General features: G+C 44.5%; 1 protein-coding gene across 2 annotated transcripts; it reads right to left on the bottom strand.

Annotated features, from left to right (window-relative positions):
* Window positions 1-3,151: 3,151 nt before the first annotated feature.
* On the bottom strand, window positions 3,152-15,909 carry LHX8 (LIM homeobox 8). Of its 2 annotated transcripts, none has more exons than XM_068199052.1 (9): window positions 15,773-15,909; window positions 13,862-14,023; window positions 13,479-13,637; window positions 10,614-10,735; window positions 8,971-9,191; window positions 8,314-8,417; window positions 5,714-5,809; window positions 4,462-4,645; window positions 3,152-3,752 (listed from the first exon to the last, which is right to left on the bottom strand). In XM_068199052.1, the coding sequence occupies exons 2-9, from the start codon at window positions 13,940-13,942 to the stop codon at window positions 3,676-3,678; spliced, it is 1,044 nt and encodes a 347-aa protein (XP_068055153.1). In that variant the 5' UTR covers window positions 13,943-14,023; window positions 15,773-15,909; the 3' UTR covers window positions 3,152-3,675. The 2 variants fall into 2 exon arrangements, with proteins under 2 accessions (XP_068055153.1, XP_068055154.1); XM_068199053.1 differs by lacking the exon at window positions 15,773-15,909 and adding an exon at window positions 14,483-14,725.
* Window positions 15,910-16,772: the final 863 nt, after the last annotated feature.

The following is a 16,772-nucleotide window of genomic DNA, read 5'->3' as shown; positions in this document are numbered from 1 at the left end:
TCTGGCACCACGAGTTGTCATTGTGCTGCAGTTACTCTGGGCCACAGTAACAGTGCAGCAGTGGTATAGTCTGACTGAAATTTCTGCTAAAGAAGGAAATGGAAACATAACTGGCCTGTTACAGTCAAACAGACCCTGGTCATAAATACAGGATGAAAATATTTCTGTTTTTGTCTCAGCCAGTGTCTGATGTGTACCATCTTTGTGGTTTGACTTTGCAGATGAATGTTGCTTTTGGTGCATTTTCTGCAATAACCTGGCATGTTCCTTTGCAAATCCACACATCTGCAGATGGCTTAAAGAAGGGAAGGATTGTTTTATATGGAGCTTTGTAATGTAGTTTCTGTTTGCCATCATTTTCAACACATCTGACCAACTCAATTTCCTGTCTTGAATCAACTTTCATTTCATTAAGTCCCAGGTCCTCATTTCTGTTGGCTTGGCTGGGCTCTCTGGGCAATCTGTTTTAATTTTAGAGTTAAATTTTAGCCCGTTAATGAAAGAGGCTAAGTTTGGAAAAGACTCAGTCCTCCCAGGAGAAGGGTCTATACTTATTTTGCTCCAAATGATAATGTCATAAGGGTTTTATAGTTTTTATTTTACTTTTTGTTTGTTTTAGTTTACAAAGTTCCACTTTCTTACAGAAATACTGGCAATATGAAAAACCATGACATTGGTATGTTTAAACTCACAAGTGGGCTGCTTTTTTGAGAACACTAACAATGGCCCAAAACAGATTAACAAATCAAAGTATGACAGCTTTAGTGGTTCTGGGTCACCAGAGCTTAAAAAATTGTTGTTAAACTCTTTGTGAGTTTTATTTTAGTGGCTCTTGTATTGCAGGGGCAACTCTTTCTGAACTGATGTTGTGATAAACCTGCACTGGCATATTTGAATGTATCAGCAGAGCACCTGTCTGAGCATCCCAGCCCACCCAGTCACCTGTACAAATTCCTGCAGAGACACTGAAGATCAAAGTGTATGTTGAAAGGTAACATTTTTATGCATTAACTGTGCATAACATAGATATACACTTCTTTGATCTTAATATCATATTTTGGCTAAATGCCTGTATCCATATTACAGGAATGCTAGTATTTCTGCTGATTGTTCCTGAAAATAGTAAAAAAAAGTGGCTGTTACTGATTCCTGTGTTCAGTGTATTGCAGCTTACATAGTATTTAAATTATATTTTTATTATTAATTTACTTGAATGACCTGCTAACTTATATTAAACAAAACTCAAACTCTTCCCCATGTGATTCTTTTTTAATGGAGTAGCTATCTTAAACATGCAATGGTCTAATATTAAAATAAGAAAATGTGCAATTTTTTAATATACTAGTATACTGTTACTTGTCCTAAGTTTTCCCTATTTTGGTAATAACCTTTGGTTTTGGGAGACTTGGAGCTGGAGGCATCTTTCTCCCATAAGATTAACTTGGGAAATAACATTGGTGCAGTTTGTGATAGCAGCTGTTACATCATTCAGAAAGGGGCTTGGTTTCTGTTGCAGCATGGCAGAGTTTTAAAAAAACTCTGTCAGCCCAACACCAGCTGCTGACAGGTCTGGCACTGGCAAAGGAAGACTCAAAGCCCAGATTCTCTGTTGCAGTCTCCTATTTTCAATGCAGTCTGCATTTTCCCAGCCCCACCCACAAATATCTCACATGGTTTTTAATAAACAAATATCTGCTCATGCACTCAACAGTAGCAAAAGATCAATGCTCCTGCTTCCCGTTTTCATAGGGAAACAGGAAAATTGCTTCCCCATGTATTTTAATCATGTTCTGATTTTGGAACTGAACAGAAAGAGGTGTTTCATAAATAAGCTTAAGTTTGCTTTTGTTTCAGGCAACCTGAAGCTACTCAGGTATTCAAATAAGACTGAATGGTTACTTTTCCTTAAAGGGGCTCAGTGCAAGTTCAACTTCAACTTCAACATATCAGACAGATGAACAAAAAATAGTTTTTCTACTGCAACACATATACTTTGGTAGCATGCAGATAGATGGAGCTAGCTTAGGTACTGAAAATGGCATCTGGAATTCAGTATTCTACCCAGGGCATTCAACTTAGAAGTTATGTATGCTCAAATAAAATGTAAGGTCAGTCAAGTCCCACTACAGCCCCCATCTTGAGTGTTTTGTGGGAAAAAAAAGATTTTAAAAAGGCAGGATAATAAAAGCCTTAAACTGCTGGAGATTGCTTTGGCTACTCAGATTAACTCAGACATCTATGAGCAGCACTTAAAACAGTGCCAGCATGTAACTTACAGAACTTTATTAATTCAGAGCTTGCCAACAAAGTTCTACTCACAAAAGTCATCAACAGAGAATGCTACCTTTTCCAAATTGAAATGGTTTGACCAGCACTATTAAGGAATTTCACAGAGTAGACACTAATGCATAGTTAGGAGAGGAAAAAAAGGGATATGGACACATAGACCCTTCCAAAGTATGGTTTCCTTCTGATGCAAATAAAGTTTAAGTGAGCAAGGGGAATCTGTCTTAAGTCATTGAAGGAAACTGGTCTTTGAAGATAAAAACCTGTTGAATTTGTAGTAACCTTTGTGCATCAAATTAGTGTATCAAAACATGCTCTGCTAGTAAGTCTTAGCACATTAACAGCTCTAAATACAGTAGACTGTAGTGCATTTGACTGAATTCCAGCATTGTTCATATGCAGTTTGATATTAGTCAGTTAAAATGCCAAACTAGATTTTACTTTTAAAAAGCAGACTGTTCAAGTATTGCCTCTTATTTATTGCCCTGCTTAACAAAATCACAAGATAAAAACATGGAAGAAAACAAAAGCTGAAGAAAGATTCAAAATGTTAAAGCAGATGTGACTTCAGGTCCTCCACTTACCAGGTCACAGCTTAAAATCTGTCCTACACATCCCCAGTTTCCCTCTCCGCCAGGTATGCACCCTCAGAAAAGCATTGCTACTTGTATAGTACATATTTGGAGTGTTTCAAGACCCATATAAGTCCATTAAATGATTTTTACTATCAATGGAAATAGACATGAGCTCTCCTGAAGGACTTCAGTGTAATGTTCCTCAGTGTACCAGGGACCTTCTCTTAAAATTGAAGATTCAATTTAAGCACTTGACAAATGATCACAGTTCAGCCATAGACACAGCAACATTTTTGCTTGGCATGCTACAGCAGAACCTTTATTCAGTTCTTTTTGAAAATATTCGCAACCAAAATTTATTTTTGTAAACTCACAGAAATAAGCTTTAACATATAGGCTGTATACAACTCAAATACAGGTAATACCTTTAGCAATAACTTACAAATACAAACTAATGATAAACTACAATTTCACAAAGAATTGTAAACATTTTGCACAATTGTCAGTCCTTTCTTTTAGGCAAAGTGCTCTTTTGATGACAAATAAATTAACACACACATAACTAGAGCAGACTACTTCCAGACAATACAAAAAGGTGTTTAATAAGGCTTGTAAACAATGTAATAGTTACTTATGCAGAATCCATAAAAGTGTCTTGCAGGCTAAATAGACATACATACCTGGGCAAAGATTTTCTTGAAAATGCTCTGGGTGTTAAATAAAAAGTTAACATTAATATCTTTCCAATGATATTTTCAATACACAATGACTTAAGGTTACATCTTTAATAGTTTAGATCCCTGATGAAAAGGAATTAGGTATGACTTAGTGGCAGTTGTGTCATTGAATGGGGTAGCAAAGGCTGAAGTCCAAGAGCTGTAGGTGAATGAGCTACAAAAACAGAAACATTTACCAGTCAACTTCATTGAAAGTAGCAAAAGATTAAAAGTCAGTAAATCCACTGGGTAACAACAGTTCACTGTCCCAACCCTGCAGCATCTGCATTCCTCCACCCACAGGCCACCCTTAACACCACTGCTCTGGAGGAAAACAAGCTCAGGCCACAAGTATGGCTCAGCCTGATTCTCCCAAAACCTTCACAGTCCCTCCTAATCACAAATAGGAGCCAAAGTTGTTGACTTGCTGGGTCATAAGACAAACAAAGACTGAAGTACTTTTGACCACCAGGCTCTCCCCCTCCCTCCGATTGTGTGTTTACTGAGAGGAAAGCTGAAGCTCACAGGGAATTTGCTGGATTGAGCATACTCACAATCCATGGGACAAAAGCCAGGGAGCAGGTGGCAAACAGTTTTCATTAAAATTAAGTATTATTAAAATATGTGAAATAGATGTTTAAATAAGTATTTAATTTCTTATTCTTGTTTTAATAGTCTAGAAGCAGCACAAATAGTGGTCTTCATACTCAGATCTTCAGCCATGCTACTGCAGTGAAGGGCTACTGCTTTCTTAATGAGGTGCAGATAGCAAGTACAGTACTGTTATATCCATTAGCTTTCTTTAATTAGAACTTGGTAAACTGTTCTTGCTACAGTTGATAATGTTTTTATGAGGAGAAAAACAGCAAAGCTGTTACACCTACCATCCATGTAGCTGTGCAGAGCAGTGAGCATAGTCCCATCCTGGGGTACATATGCAGAGTATGCCATTTCTTCTAACATGGGTGGAGACAACCTGGAGGGCTGAACTGCTGTGACAGGAGCAGTAGATGAATGATTAGGACTAACATGTTTCTTATGGCGTGCTCTGCAATTCTGAAACCACACCTGAAAAAGAGGGAAACATACATCACATTGATAGATTGCATTCAATACTAGCACAGCAACAACCTTGGAGCTTATCTTAAGCTGAGTTTGCATAGTTAATTTGGCCTTTGCTACAATGCTGACAGTGCAAATGGAGAAATACCCATTCTAAATGTACAAGTGTGGTCAAGTCAGGAATGTGTCTCCAGTACCCAGCAGCCCAGCAAGGAAAGGGACTGGCACAGTGAGGGGCTGGGATCTCCCAGGGCCAGTGTCCCCCCACGCCAAGCAACATCACCTGCAGCCCTGCTCTATTTGGACCACACCACCCAACATGTCCCAGCCAGAGTCTTCTCCCTGCCTGGAACTACTGACAGCAAAGCATCTTTCACATATGATACCCACTTGGCCTTTTCACATGGAAAAGAACACGATTCCTTTTTTTTTTTTTTTTTTTAAGGATTGATTGCAGCAGCCAGATTCCTCATTTCTATAGAAACACTGTCAATCTTCCAGGCCAGAATGAGCCAAGGCAGCTCAAAATTTATTTTTACTTATATTAACATATAAATATATAATTTTTATTATATTTTTAAAGTCACATTTACATATAAAAATGCATCCATATGTTTGCTGAGAGACATTTCAAGCAAGGATTCCAAGTTTGCATTTCAGTTTTGGTTGGCATGGGTATATATTTTTAACTCTGCTCTCTAGAACAAATGACTAGATATTCACTTGCTCTTAATGTCATACCACAGATGCTTTCAAAAAGAGTATGGGTCTTAAGAACAGACTATTGCAGTCAAATATGTATTTGGAATAACTTAATGCCAATTTCTATACTGTTTAAGCTGAGAAGTTTCTTCTTAGAAGACTTAATCCCTCCACACAAAGTGCAAGAGGAATACAGCAAGTTTTCCACATTATAATGCTTGTTCTAGATCTATTCCTGACTTAAGGATGTTGTCCGATGTTAAAAGAGATTAGGATCTTTTTCCATGTTAGAATAACCTCAAAGAAAATTGTAGTTGAGCATTTCCAATGGATGAGTACCAGACTATGAGTCAAGGAACTTCACACTGTTACCTGTATAACACGCCTGCTCAAGCCTGTTCTTTCTGCCAGTTTCTGAAGTGTTTGTGCATCTGGATTGTTGTCCTGAGCAAACTGTGCTTGCATAACCTGAAAAGGCAAGATATGAGATTGCGGGAGCATTTGTGTCGAAAGCCACATTAGACAGTCTTCTCAGACTAAGGTACTACTCCTTGCCTGTCTTCAGGAAACTTTTTTTTTTTGTGATCACTCGCCTCTAGAGAGTACCCAATACATTAAAAAAAAAAAGAAAAAAAAAAGCCACCAAAAACAAAACAAAAAAAAAAAAAAAAAAAAACAAAGCCAAAGTACAAGTCCTTGCTATGCTTGAGTGAGCTGCAACATTTACCAAAAATTAGAGAAATCCATTCTGCTTGGCAGTAGTAAAAACTGGAAGAAGTCCTCTGTAAGATTGCATTACAAGAACTGTAGGAGAAAATTCACTGCAAAGCAACTCAAATATGCTCAACAAACACCTATAGCAGCAGACCACAGCATAAAAAAAGGCATGAGCCATGATCCACCACTCTGAACTTGTCAATCACTATCTGCATCCTATGTTATATGGAGCAGTTGATCTTTTAATCTCCGTAGAGGATGCAGGAATGCTCTGTGTTTCCTTTGCCTTTCACCAACCCAAGAAACAGAGGCTCCACTGTGGCTGACCTGACCTTTCTGGTGGTTTGGTTACTCATCTTTTGACAGAAAATTGAAGTCAGCACTTGTCTTAAGGATACAAATTACACCTTTTTTTTGAGGAAGTAAATGTCAGTTTGACCTGCATCCTGAAGAATTTCACAGATTTTAAGGATTTGCTCTGTTTATGAAAGTAGGGCTTCATGGATTTCTGCAGGGTATCTTCAGCAATTTCAAAGCATTATTTTGGTTTTTGGCCCATCAAACTTTGCCTTGCTTCATCTTTGAAGATTCAGACTACCTCTTTCCACATTCAGAAACTGTTTGCTTTTGTCATATTTCATAGAATCACAGACTGGTTTGGGTTGGAAGGAATCTCAAGAGCTCACCTTGTTCCAACCCTATGCCATGGCAGGGACACCTCCCACTGTCCCAGGCTGCTCCCAGCCCCAGTGTCCAGCCTGGCCTTGGGCACTGCCAGGGATCCAGGGCCTGCCCACCCTGCCAGGGAACAATTCCTGCCCAGTATCCCATCCAGCCCTGCTCTCTGGCAGTGGAAGTCACTCCCCCTTGTCCTGTCACTCCAGGCCCTTGTCCAAACTGCCTCTCCAGCTCTCTTGGAGCCCTTTTAGGTCCTGGAAGGTGCTAAAGAACAAAACCATTAAAAGACATTCTTTTCTACAAGTACTTTGTGAGGTAATTACATGCTACCACTCTGACAGCGCACTTATCCCAGTGCTTCTCTTGTTGGAAGTCTTACAGCAGCCCTGAGGATAGGTACAGAGGCGCAGCAAGCAGATAGAAAGGATCATTAAATAACAAGATGCTGCAACACCTCAAACACCTGCTAAAGTATGTTACAATCTACTTTGAAATGTTACAATCTTAAAATGTTACAATTTACTTTAAACAGGAAAAGGAGGAAACATGGAAGTTTCAATGACTGCAGCTGGGAAGAAGTCCTGAATACGGTTCCCATCCTAATGGCTGGTCTTATCTCCCTTTCAGCTTCTGCTGGGAAAAAAAGTTCCCTTTTGCTGAAGTTCAAGCTCAATGTCTAGAGCTCTTACCCTGTGCACCTGGTTGGATTATTGCTTATGTGCTTGTTTTGTGTTAACACCACTTTCTGTCTCCAGTCATGACAATAGGAACCCAAGCTTTGAACAGCTCCATGCCTGTTTTTATAGCACCACTTTAACACCTCACATGTTATTACACCTCAAGATGAGTTTCTCAACTGCTTTCACTATAAGAGGACAGGCCAACAAAACAACTCACATTGTGACCAGAAATTCAACAGACCTGTTAAACTGAAGGCAAGGATGTACAGCCAGGATTAGGTAGAAAGTCACAGCTTCCTTCTCACTACAGGTTAAAACCTCTAAATTTTGTCTCACCATCCCCTCTTTCATTGGGGGGGCTACCTTACAGTTTTTCCCTCAAAAGCTAATTTAAGTGGTTATCTAGAGTTTGAAATAGCTCTGGACTGTCTCAATAGGAGTTAACTCTTGTCAAGGCAACAAAAAGACAAGAAACCTGGAAAGCAGGGGAGATACTGACACTACAACAATTCCCACTTCCATCCTATTAATGTCTTGAAGTCACATGCAGTATCCATCTTTAGTACTTCTCACATTACATAATCTAAAAAATATTTTGGTTTTATTATGCTTAGTGGTTTAAATGGCTGATTAATTAGATTTCATCAAGCAATCAAAATAGAACCACCTTTTTTGTTTCCACTCTTCAGAATTACGACCTTCCCCCAGGGAAATAAAGAGCTTGAAGAGTACTATTTCATGTTAAACTTCCAGAAACATGCTATGTCTTGATAGTTTATGAACTAGTTTAAAGCATTCAAGCTTTTCTTTCCCCATGTATGAATAAAACTTTATATTGGTTCAGCGCCCATACCCTGAATTAGCCTGAGCTACACAAGTTTTTAGCACTGTCTCTACCTGGAGTTGATCTGCTGTGAAGCTGGTCCGAGCTCTTTTTGCTGGTTTTGGATGATTAACATCTTGTTCTGTTAGTAACGCTCCTTCCACACTAATCCCGTTACCTGAAACATTAAAAAGAAAACAACACTGCCTTCTAAACATTCACAATGATGTTATAAGTCAGACTGTTCTCCAGCAATAACCATCAGCAGTTGGTCAGCTGAATTTCAGCTTAAAAAACCCATTATCTATTCAAAATTCAATTGAATCATCATAACACATTATGCCCTAAACAACTCCCTTGCAAGTGAGGGAAAAAATAAATCTAACATGATATTTTATCAACAGGATGTGCTGTTACTTTCTTTTCCTTAGGATACAAAACAAGTTCTGCCGACAAAAAAAAAAAAAAAAAAAAAAAAAAAAAACCTCCAAAAAAAAACCTCCAAAAAAACAAGAAAACCCCACCAACCTAAACCAAAACAGCAAAACCAAAACAAACAAATAAAATCCCCTGAACGTGAAATTATTTACCATTACTTTGAATAAAGTACCTGTGCTTCCAGTCTTAATAAAACCAGTCAATTATCTCCCAGTATGGAAAATGAAGTAAACCCCAACAATTTAATTAAATCTGAACCACACACATAGTTCTTAACACAAGCAGTATGTTACCATTTTCAACTTCTCTTTTCAAATTGTCCAACATGCAGTCGTAATGTACTCTGCAAAGGACTTTCTCCTCGACCAAAGCGAACTCCTCTCCAGTCGAGAGCTGTCTTTTGCAGGAGAAGCATGCGAAGCACGCCAGGTGGTACACGTTCCCTTTGGCCCGCCGCACCCAGTCGGTGGAGTGGATGTGCCGCCCGCAGCGGGAGCAGCGGGTGCCGTAGCGCCTGCAATGAGAACGGCAACCAGGGGAACTTAGACACCAATTCGGGCAAAGCCAAGTTCCGGCAGCATTAGAGGTGACCGGGTTGTGGCAGCGCAGCTAAAGCCCACGGCATGACTGCATTGGCATTGCAGAAAAAGAAAATCAGCAAATTTCTATATGATAGCTTAAGGCAAGACACTACTGAAATTTAGAGGTTGGTATTTTCAGAAGGCAAAGAGCAAAACCAAAGCATTTTAACTGCTACATCAATTCATAGCTTCTCATCATTCCTTTTATAAAGACAATTACACTTAAAAGCTGAAAGATGGAAACAGCAGACTGTTCAAAATTCTTCCAATTTTTCAAATATATTTCACATTACTCTAGTGGTAGTCTGAACTAACATATTTAGCTAGATTACCCCTTTACTAATCTTTCAGCATCTTCAGCAGACGGGGGAAAACCTGCATCTTCATAGTTATTTCCTCAATTCACATCACATTATGATTTTTAAATAAACTAAAAAATCTGCATTATTACACTAGAAAATTTCTCTTTGAAGAGGAAAGTAGCCACCAAAATATGTTGATTACTTAGATAAGAATTTGTCCCGAAGATCTTTGCAGATCAAAATTTTTTTCAAGTCCCACAAAATTTAGTTTAGAACTTTACAGGATTCAGCTTGCCCCCTCCCACTCTGTGTCAAACTTGACTAGCTGGATGCAGTCTATTCACTGCACAGCTGAGAATCCCAGAAATAGTTTGGTCTAGCAATCAAACTAGAGAAGTACTAGCAATTACATCAATATTAACAGCAGCAATTTTTGCTGCTTTCTGGATCAAGAACTTTGCATCCTGAATACTACATTGCCAACACGAATAATATTCTCCCTTGCAAGATTAGCCTATAATTATGAAATAATCACATTCTGAATCAAACTGATCACAGAAAGGTATAACTGCTGAAAGCTTCTTTTAAATTTAATGGGATTTATTCTGGGTTGCTTATGTAGCTCCTTGTGATGCCTTAAGCCCCACGCCAGTGAAGTGCTACTCCAAACAGATCATCTCAATTTTACATTGCATTCTCAGCCAGCATTATCCAAGGACGGTTCTTTACACATACGATGGCTTTACAACCACACTGTGGCAGGGACTCTGACATTTTTTTCCCCTCGGTGCATACACGAGTGAGTGACAGTATAAATACAGCAGCTATGTACAATAGGGAAAAGGCAGATTGGAGACTTAGCAGGCAGTCACATTACACAGACTTAGGGTTCCCCAAGTCCCTCCTCAAGAAAAGTTAGAGTTTAAACTCCTGAAAATAAACCTAGCAAATGAAAAAGAAAGAGCCTCAAGTGAATTTCAGTTGTGGCTGAAGTGAAAAGCACCAAGCAAGTATAACAAGTTATCTGATAAATTATATTCCTGGATGATATACCTGAAATAATCAAGTTTGCAGAAGATATCTTTATCTTTGATGTAGCAGCTGGTGTGCCTTCCCAGGGACGTTCTGCAAACGCTGCATGAGAGGCAGCGCACATGCCAGCAGAGGTCATTTACCTGCAAAAACCCAACAAAAAAACCACCCCTCAATACCTGTATTACCATTATTGCATTTTATATTTAAAAACTTTGGTTTTCTCCAGAAATGATCAACTGTTTCATGCACCATGATTCACAGAAAAATTATCTTGAATGCATAATGTTTTCCCTATAGAACTGCATGTGTAATGAAGGTAAACTAATTCGATTTGAGTCTTCAGACTTTCATGGGTTTGTAATTAAAAGCAGTAGAAGAGAAAGCAAGAGATACAAGTTCCATGCAGGTGTTGTGCACCAGTTCTGTTCTCATGGCATTAGAGTAAGAGAACAAGTTTTAGCCTTATGTGACCTTGGGAAGGCAACAAACTTACACACACTTCTATTTCCTAGTCTTCATAAATTCCTGCCTAACAAAAAACAAACGTTGCAAAGTTATTTAAAATTTTAAAACATGAGTATTGAAGGGAAAAAAGGACTGTCAAATAGAAACACACCATGAACCACTCCGCCATTTGTCACATTTCCGTTAAAGCAAAATTAGTGAATGGCATCGGAGTTTCAAGACAGCAGCAGGTGTTTTAATAGCACGTTCAATATTGCTTTAATATGTCCATAGCAAAACTAAACATAGTCATGGAATGCAGTAGAAATCAGCATTTTTGAAAATTTATATATAATTTTGGGGCATATAAAATAAATAAAATGAGAGCAATTATTTTAATTTCTGCTTTCCTATAAAAGGAACTCTTAATTGCGCATCACCTAAATAAATCGTTTGCAACCCAAGACTCCCAGTGACCACAAAAATTAAGTAATAATCCTCTGGATAATCCCATACTGTATAGGAGGAATTCTGAAAACCAAAGAATTACTAAGTTTAGATTTTTTTTTCCACTGAGCCAATTTCTCATCTCATACCAAACAGCCCATATATTCCCTATGGAAAAGCAGATTTGAGGTAATCCAGAATATGCCTTTCATCAGAGCATGGCCAGACAAACCTCAGAGAAGGCAAGGCATGGACTCCAACACCCATGCCAGGGTCACCCATTTCAGTTATTCTTCAGGCTGTAATATTGCAGTTTGCCCAATGCTTTCCTAACCCTTATCCTTGTTGGCAGCCACCTTCCCATATGCTGACAAGTTTACACCCCAATATATGAAACTGTTGATAGTAGTTGATAGCTAAACTCACCCTCCCAACCATCTCTCAGAAAGGCCGCAGAGTGGAGGGGCAGTGCTGAGCCAGACTGAGCCTGCCCTGCAGCCAGTGCCCTGCAGCCGTGCCAAGGCTCCCTGGGCCTCCCCAGGTCTGCATTAAGCCCCGGCACGCAGCTCCGCACAATGTGAGCTGACATCCCAGCCACTCAGAGCCAACTACCTCTTCTTCAGAGATCCACGCTCTACCAAAGAGCAGGACACTAGCAGCTTCCGTGGTTGTCCCATTTAATGTAATTTGTCCGTGTTCTGACTTGTCAATTGACAGGGATGAAGTTGAAAGGTGTGCTGCTGTTGTACAGTAGCATACCAGCATCGATTCCTCTCTGCCTACACAAGATGCAATAACGGCTAATTTAAACTCAAGACTAAATAATTTAGGGTCTTTTGCTCCAAGTCCCGTTATCCTGGTTGTTCAGATAGAAGACAGAAGTGATCAGTAAACTATATGTGAGTTGCCAAAACGTCACGGGAGTTAACAGAACTGAAATTGAGTTCAAGTCAGTTTTGTTCCTTGTCCACCCGCCTGTTCTGTGCCAGCCCAGGCTACTGCAAAGGGGATGGGGTCACCCGAACCAGGGATGTGTGGCAGCTCCTCTGCCAGCCCCATTTTAAGTGAACACTAGCCCCCACAGGCATTTTCCTTAAACCTCCTCACCTCAACCAAGACCTCACCAGGTGATTTATTAACACCACGGATGTACTTCCAGGGGTGTCACGCACTATCACTTTGCAACTATACAACAACTTTGTTTAAGGTTGATGGAATCAACTGATTTCTGCCATGATCGTAACTGTCACTTTTGAAAGGAAAGATGGCAAAAATCTGACCCAGAATAATTTTAACGGCTATAATACGAAAGGCAAATAAACTTCCCCCTCCCCCCCCCGTAGTAACATTTCATGTTTAAAGTCACTTGGTTTTGTCTGTTTTTATATTATCGTACTCGGTTCTGATTTAAGACAAGAGAACTGCTCTGCACGCATGCAGCTCGCTTCCTTCAAATATGTTCGTTAAGCACCTTTTGCAGGAATAACTTATGCCATTTATCAAGAGGCAATTTTGGCTTCGAAACTCACAACGTTCCCTCTAGACCTACTTCAGGAAAATGCAGGTCGCGCCGCCGCCGTCGAACCGAGAGCGCGCGGGAGTCGCCGCGGTCGGGACGGGACCCCCCGTTCCTATTCGCTTTCCCGCTTCTCCCGGTGCATCAGGAGCACGCAGCCCAGCACAGGTAGCGTCACCCGAAACACCGACAGCAGCTAGGGTCCCCTCTCTGGCCCAAACACCGCTAACAAGCGCGCTGGGACTCAGCACTCCCGTGTCCGCGGCAGCTCCGGGTCGTCCGGGGAGGGGAGGGCTGAGCTGTAGCAATAGGGCGACCCGGAGGGCTGTACCCTCGGATCCCACCGGGCCCGGTTCCCCGAGGCTCTCCGGGCACTACCGGCGGCCCGGGTAGGCTCTGCTTAAGCGGGCCACCCTCCGGCTCCAGCGGTGCGGGAAGTCGCCAGAAGAAGGGGGCTCCGGGTCGGGCGCCCTTACCTTGAGCAGGTACTTGTCCACAATCTCCAGGCCGCAGCTGCTGCACACGCACTTGCCGGGGGCGCAGCCCGAGCCTGAGGCCATTGACCGCGGCGATGAGGAAGGCGACAGGGCAGCGGAGGAAGAGCAGGAGTCCTCGTCAGCTGCTGCGGGGCTGGCCTGCGGAAGCGCGGGGAGACCACGGTCAGCGCCCCGCCACGCCCAGGAGCTCCGCGCCGGCCCGGTCTGGCCCACCGACGCCTGTGGGTCCCGCCAGCTCTCACCAGGACCCTGGTGGCGGCCGCGGTGTCCGCGAGACCCGACGGGAGCGCCACGGCCGAGGCCACCAGACCCGCCGAGCTGCACCAGGCGCCCGAGCCGCGCCGCCCCCCCCGCCCGCGCACCTTCTCCGCCGGGCCCCCGAGCGCGGGCAAGTCCTTGTCCTCCAGCCTGCAGACGAACATCGGGTCACTCTTCCAATACATGGCCCTGCCCTACCACATACCAGCCCCCGGCGGGCGGCGAGCCGGCTCCGGGGACCCCGCGCCCGTCTCTGCTCTCAGCGCCTGCAGGAAAAAAAGTTTTGTTTTCAAGTGGGTGGACCTGCCCCGCTGGCCTCACCTCCTGCACAGAACCCGCCTTCCAGCGCGGCGGGGCCGTTATCTCCACCAGCGAGCCCGTGCGGATTTAGTGAGGGGAGGAGGCACGGAACTCCCCCAGCATCAACAACGACAACAAAAAACAACCCCCCCGAGAACCCTCTCACTTCTCCTAATCTTTTGCCACAGCTTCCCCCCATCACCCCAGTCTAAGCACACGTTCCAGTTACATCTCCCTATCAGCGAAGAAAACAAACACGGAGGAAAGCGAGAGCCAGTGTGAGCGATTTTCCCACACTCCTAAATCCCAAACCCCAAGTGAATCCTGTAGCTTAAACTCACAACTTCTCCATCTGTATCACTACCTCACCTCCTGCTTGCACCTCCCGTAATAAAACCTTTCTCATTTAGCTAAAATAGAAGGACATGAGCTGTGGAAGCGCTCCTCCAGCTCTAAGCTCACACAGCTGCTGCTGATTAACACCGGTGTCCCGGTGGCACCGCGAACAGAGGGTGCGGAGGCGACTGTCCCTCACTACCTGCAGAACCAGCCGGCGTCTCTCCGTGGAGAGGTTGTGGGTTACGGGCACACTTTCTCCACGATCACAAGTTTTGTCCGCAGAGTTCCCTCACACCAAGCACCACCGAGGTGCTCTCGGAACATTAGAGGAGAATAAAGCAGTAGCTTGTCCTTCGCAGGTGAGATAAATAACCGGGTATCTGCTTCTAGGCACGTGTTTAACCAGCCAGCTGCTTTTAATTAAACTCGTTGTTTAGTTTCCGTATTTCCCCTCACCTTTGTGGTTCAGCCTCACCACGGATGCAGGACGCGCTGTTGAGCCTCAGTAAAGTGACCTGAGAGAATTGCCCCTACTTTTATAGACGTGATGGATTTGCTAAAAGGGAATTCTGCGTTTAAGAAACTCTGTGGAAGGAGAAGCCCCGTACTGTTCTCCCTCTAAAAAAGATGATCATTGTTTCAAATCCCGGGACCCGATCTTGCGGAACCGTAACTCGGCTGTGCCGAAACCCAGTAAAGCCAGGATGTCCCGTCAGTTATTCGTTTGTCCAGCGGTTTTAACCGATCTAACCGTGGGCAGAATCTCGCTGACATCCAGTCTCGGTGTCCCTGGCACCACTGCCTCAACGAGGCAAGCAGGGCTTTGGGGTCTGCGATGGCCGTGACGTGGCTCGGCGCAGCGCGACTGACGCCCGGCCCGGCGTCCAGAGCACCGGGCGCCGGCAGGGAACACGGACAACGCCGGCCCAGCCCTGACCAACACCTATGCTGACCCGGAGCCGGCTTTCTGGCGTCTCCCCCGAGGACCCGGGGTGTGCTCGCTCCAACTCCGACCCAAATGCGGCCCCCGATCCGGCCCGAGCACCCGCCCGGCAGGCTACGGGCTGCGGCCCCGCAGAGCGTCCGGTAACCGCACCTCGCCGCCGCGCTCTAGGCCCCCCCGCAGCAGGGTTCCCCTTGGGCTCTGCTCCCTGTCCGCAGCAGCGCAGGTCGGGGCGCCAGCGGCCGAGTGCTCGGGCGGCCCCGCGGATCGCGGCGGGGAGGAGCGGAGCGGAGCGTTCGGCTCGGAGCAGGACCAGCGCGGATCCTGCCGAGCCCCCATCCTGCCCCCCACGCGGATCTCCCCATCCGTGACTGACAGCGGCACGACAGCACTACTGTCGTCTGTCGCAGGTAGCACGACAGAGAATGAGCACCTGGCAGGGGGCTCCGAGGGATGCGTTGCGGCGGAGCCGGGCCACCGTGATGAGAACCCGTGGTGAGCCCGGGCGCAGCGGATCGGGAACGGCCGGGAGCAGTGTCAGGGCTGTTGATCGTCTTTGCTTTTCCTGCGCCTTCAGCGAGATAATTAATGAGGTTGGTGCGCGCTCCGAGAAGGGCTGCGGGTTAGATTTCTATGGAACAACCCCCTTCCTATGCGCCTTTTCTCTCTGGAAATACAGCGGTAGGAGTCAACAAAGTTAAATTGCGCGTTGTTTCCCGCGGCGATCGTGAGATAACGAGCAGCGGTAATTCATACTGCGGTGTTGGAGGAAAACCAGCGTGCGGAAGATCTCCATTTTTCGTACCGTGTCCGGAGCCGGCTCCGCCAGGTGACGAGCGGGCGCGGCTGCACTGACCGCCCGGTCTCTCCGCCCGCCCCGAGGCTTCGGGGCAGCCCCGCGCAGTGCGAGGGTCTCAACGGAGGCGGGGCAGGGGACGCGCTGCGGGGGTGCGGTGCTTGGCGGGGCTCACCCAGGGCCTCTCCGATGGCTGCGCGGAGTCGAAGGCTGGGTCGGCCGCCCCGGGAGGTTCGGGGAGTCAGGAGGAAAATGCGCCCAGAGAACAGTCCGTCAGCAGATCTGAGTTATTGTTATGGCCGGAGGGGCTTCGCAAGAGGTGAGCGGTTTTGCCGAGCTAATTGGAGAGAGGCGTTATTTCTGAGAAGCGGTCAGAAATGCGATAACGTGTACGGGGTGGACGTGGGAAGTATATGGGCTTAGTTTTCCGGGGTACACTTTGGGCCGTACACCTTTATCACCCATCTCTCCGAAGTCTAGTCTAAATTTCATTGCTTAAATTACACGCCCTCGATCTTTTACTGAATATTCCTGCATCGTTTTCTGAAGAGATGGAAACGGACAGACACGCAGGCTCTAGAGAATTCCCGGCTCTTGTGCACCCTTCTCTCCCACTGCCGTCTCTGTGCACATCGGA

This window comes from Anomalospiza imberbis, chromosome 9 (genome assembly GCF_031753505.1).
Source record: "Anomalospiza imberbis isolate Cuckoo-Finch-1a 21T00152 chromosome 9, ASM3175350v1, whole genome shotgun sequence".
Lineage (NCBI taxonomy): Eukaryota > Metazoa > Chordata > Aves > Passeriformes > Viduidae > Anomalospiza > Anomalospiza imberbis.
Note: the sequence above shows the minus strand (reverse complement) of the source record. Positions and strands in the feature narration are given on the sequence as shown.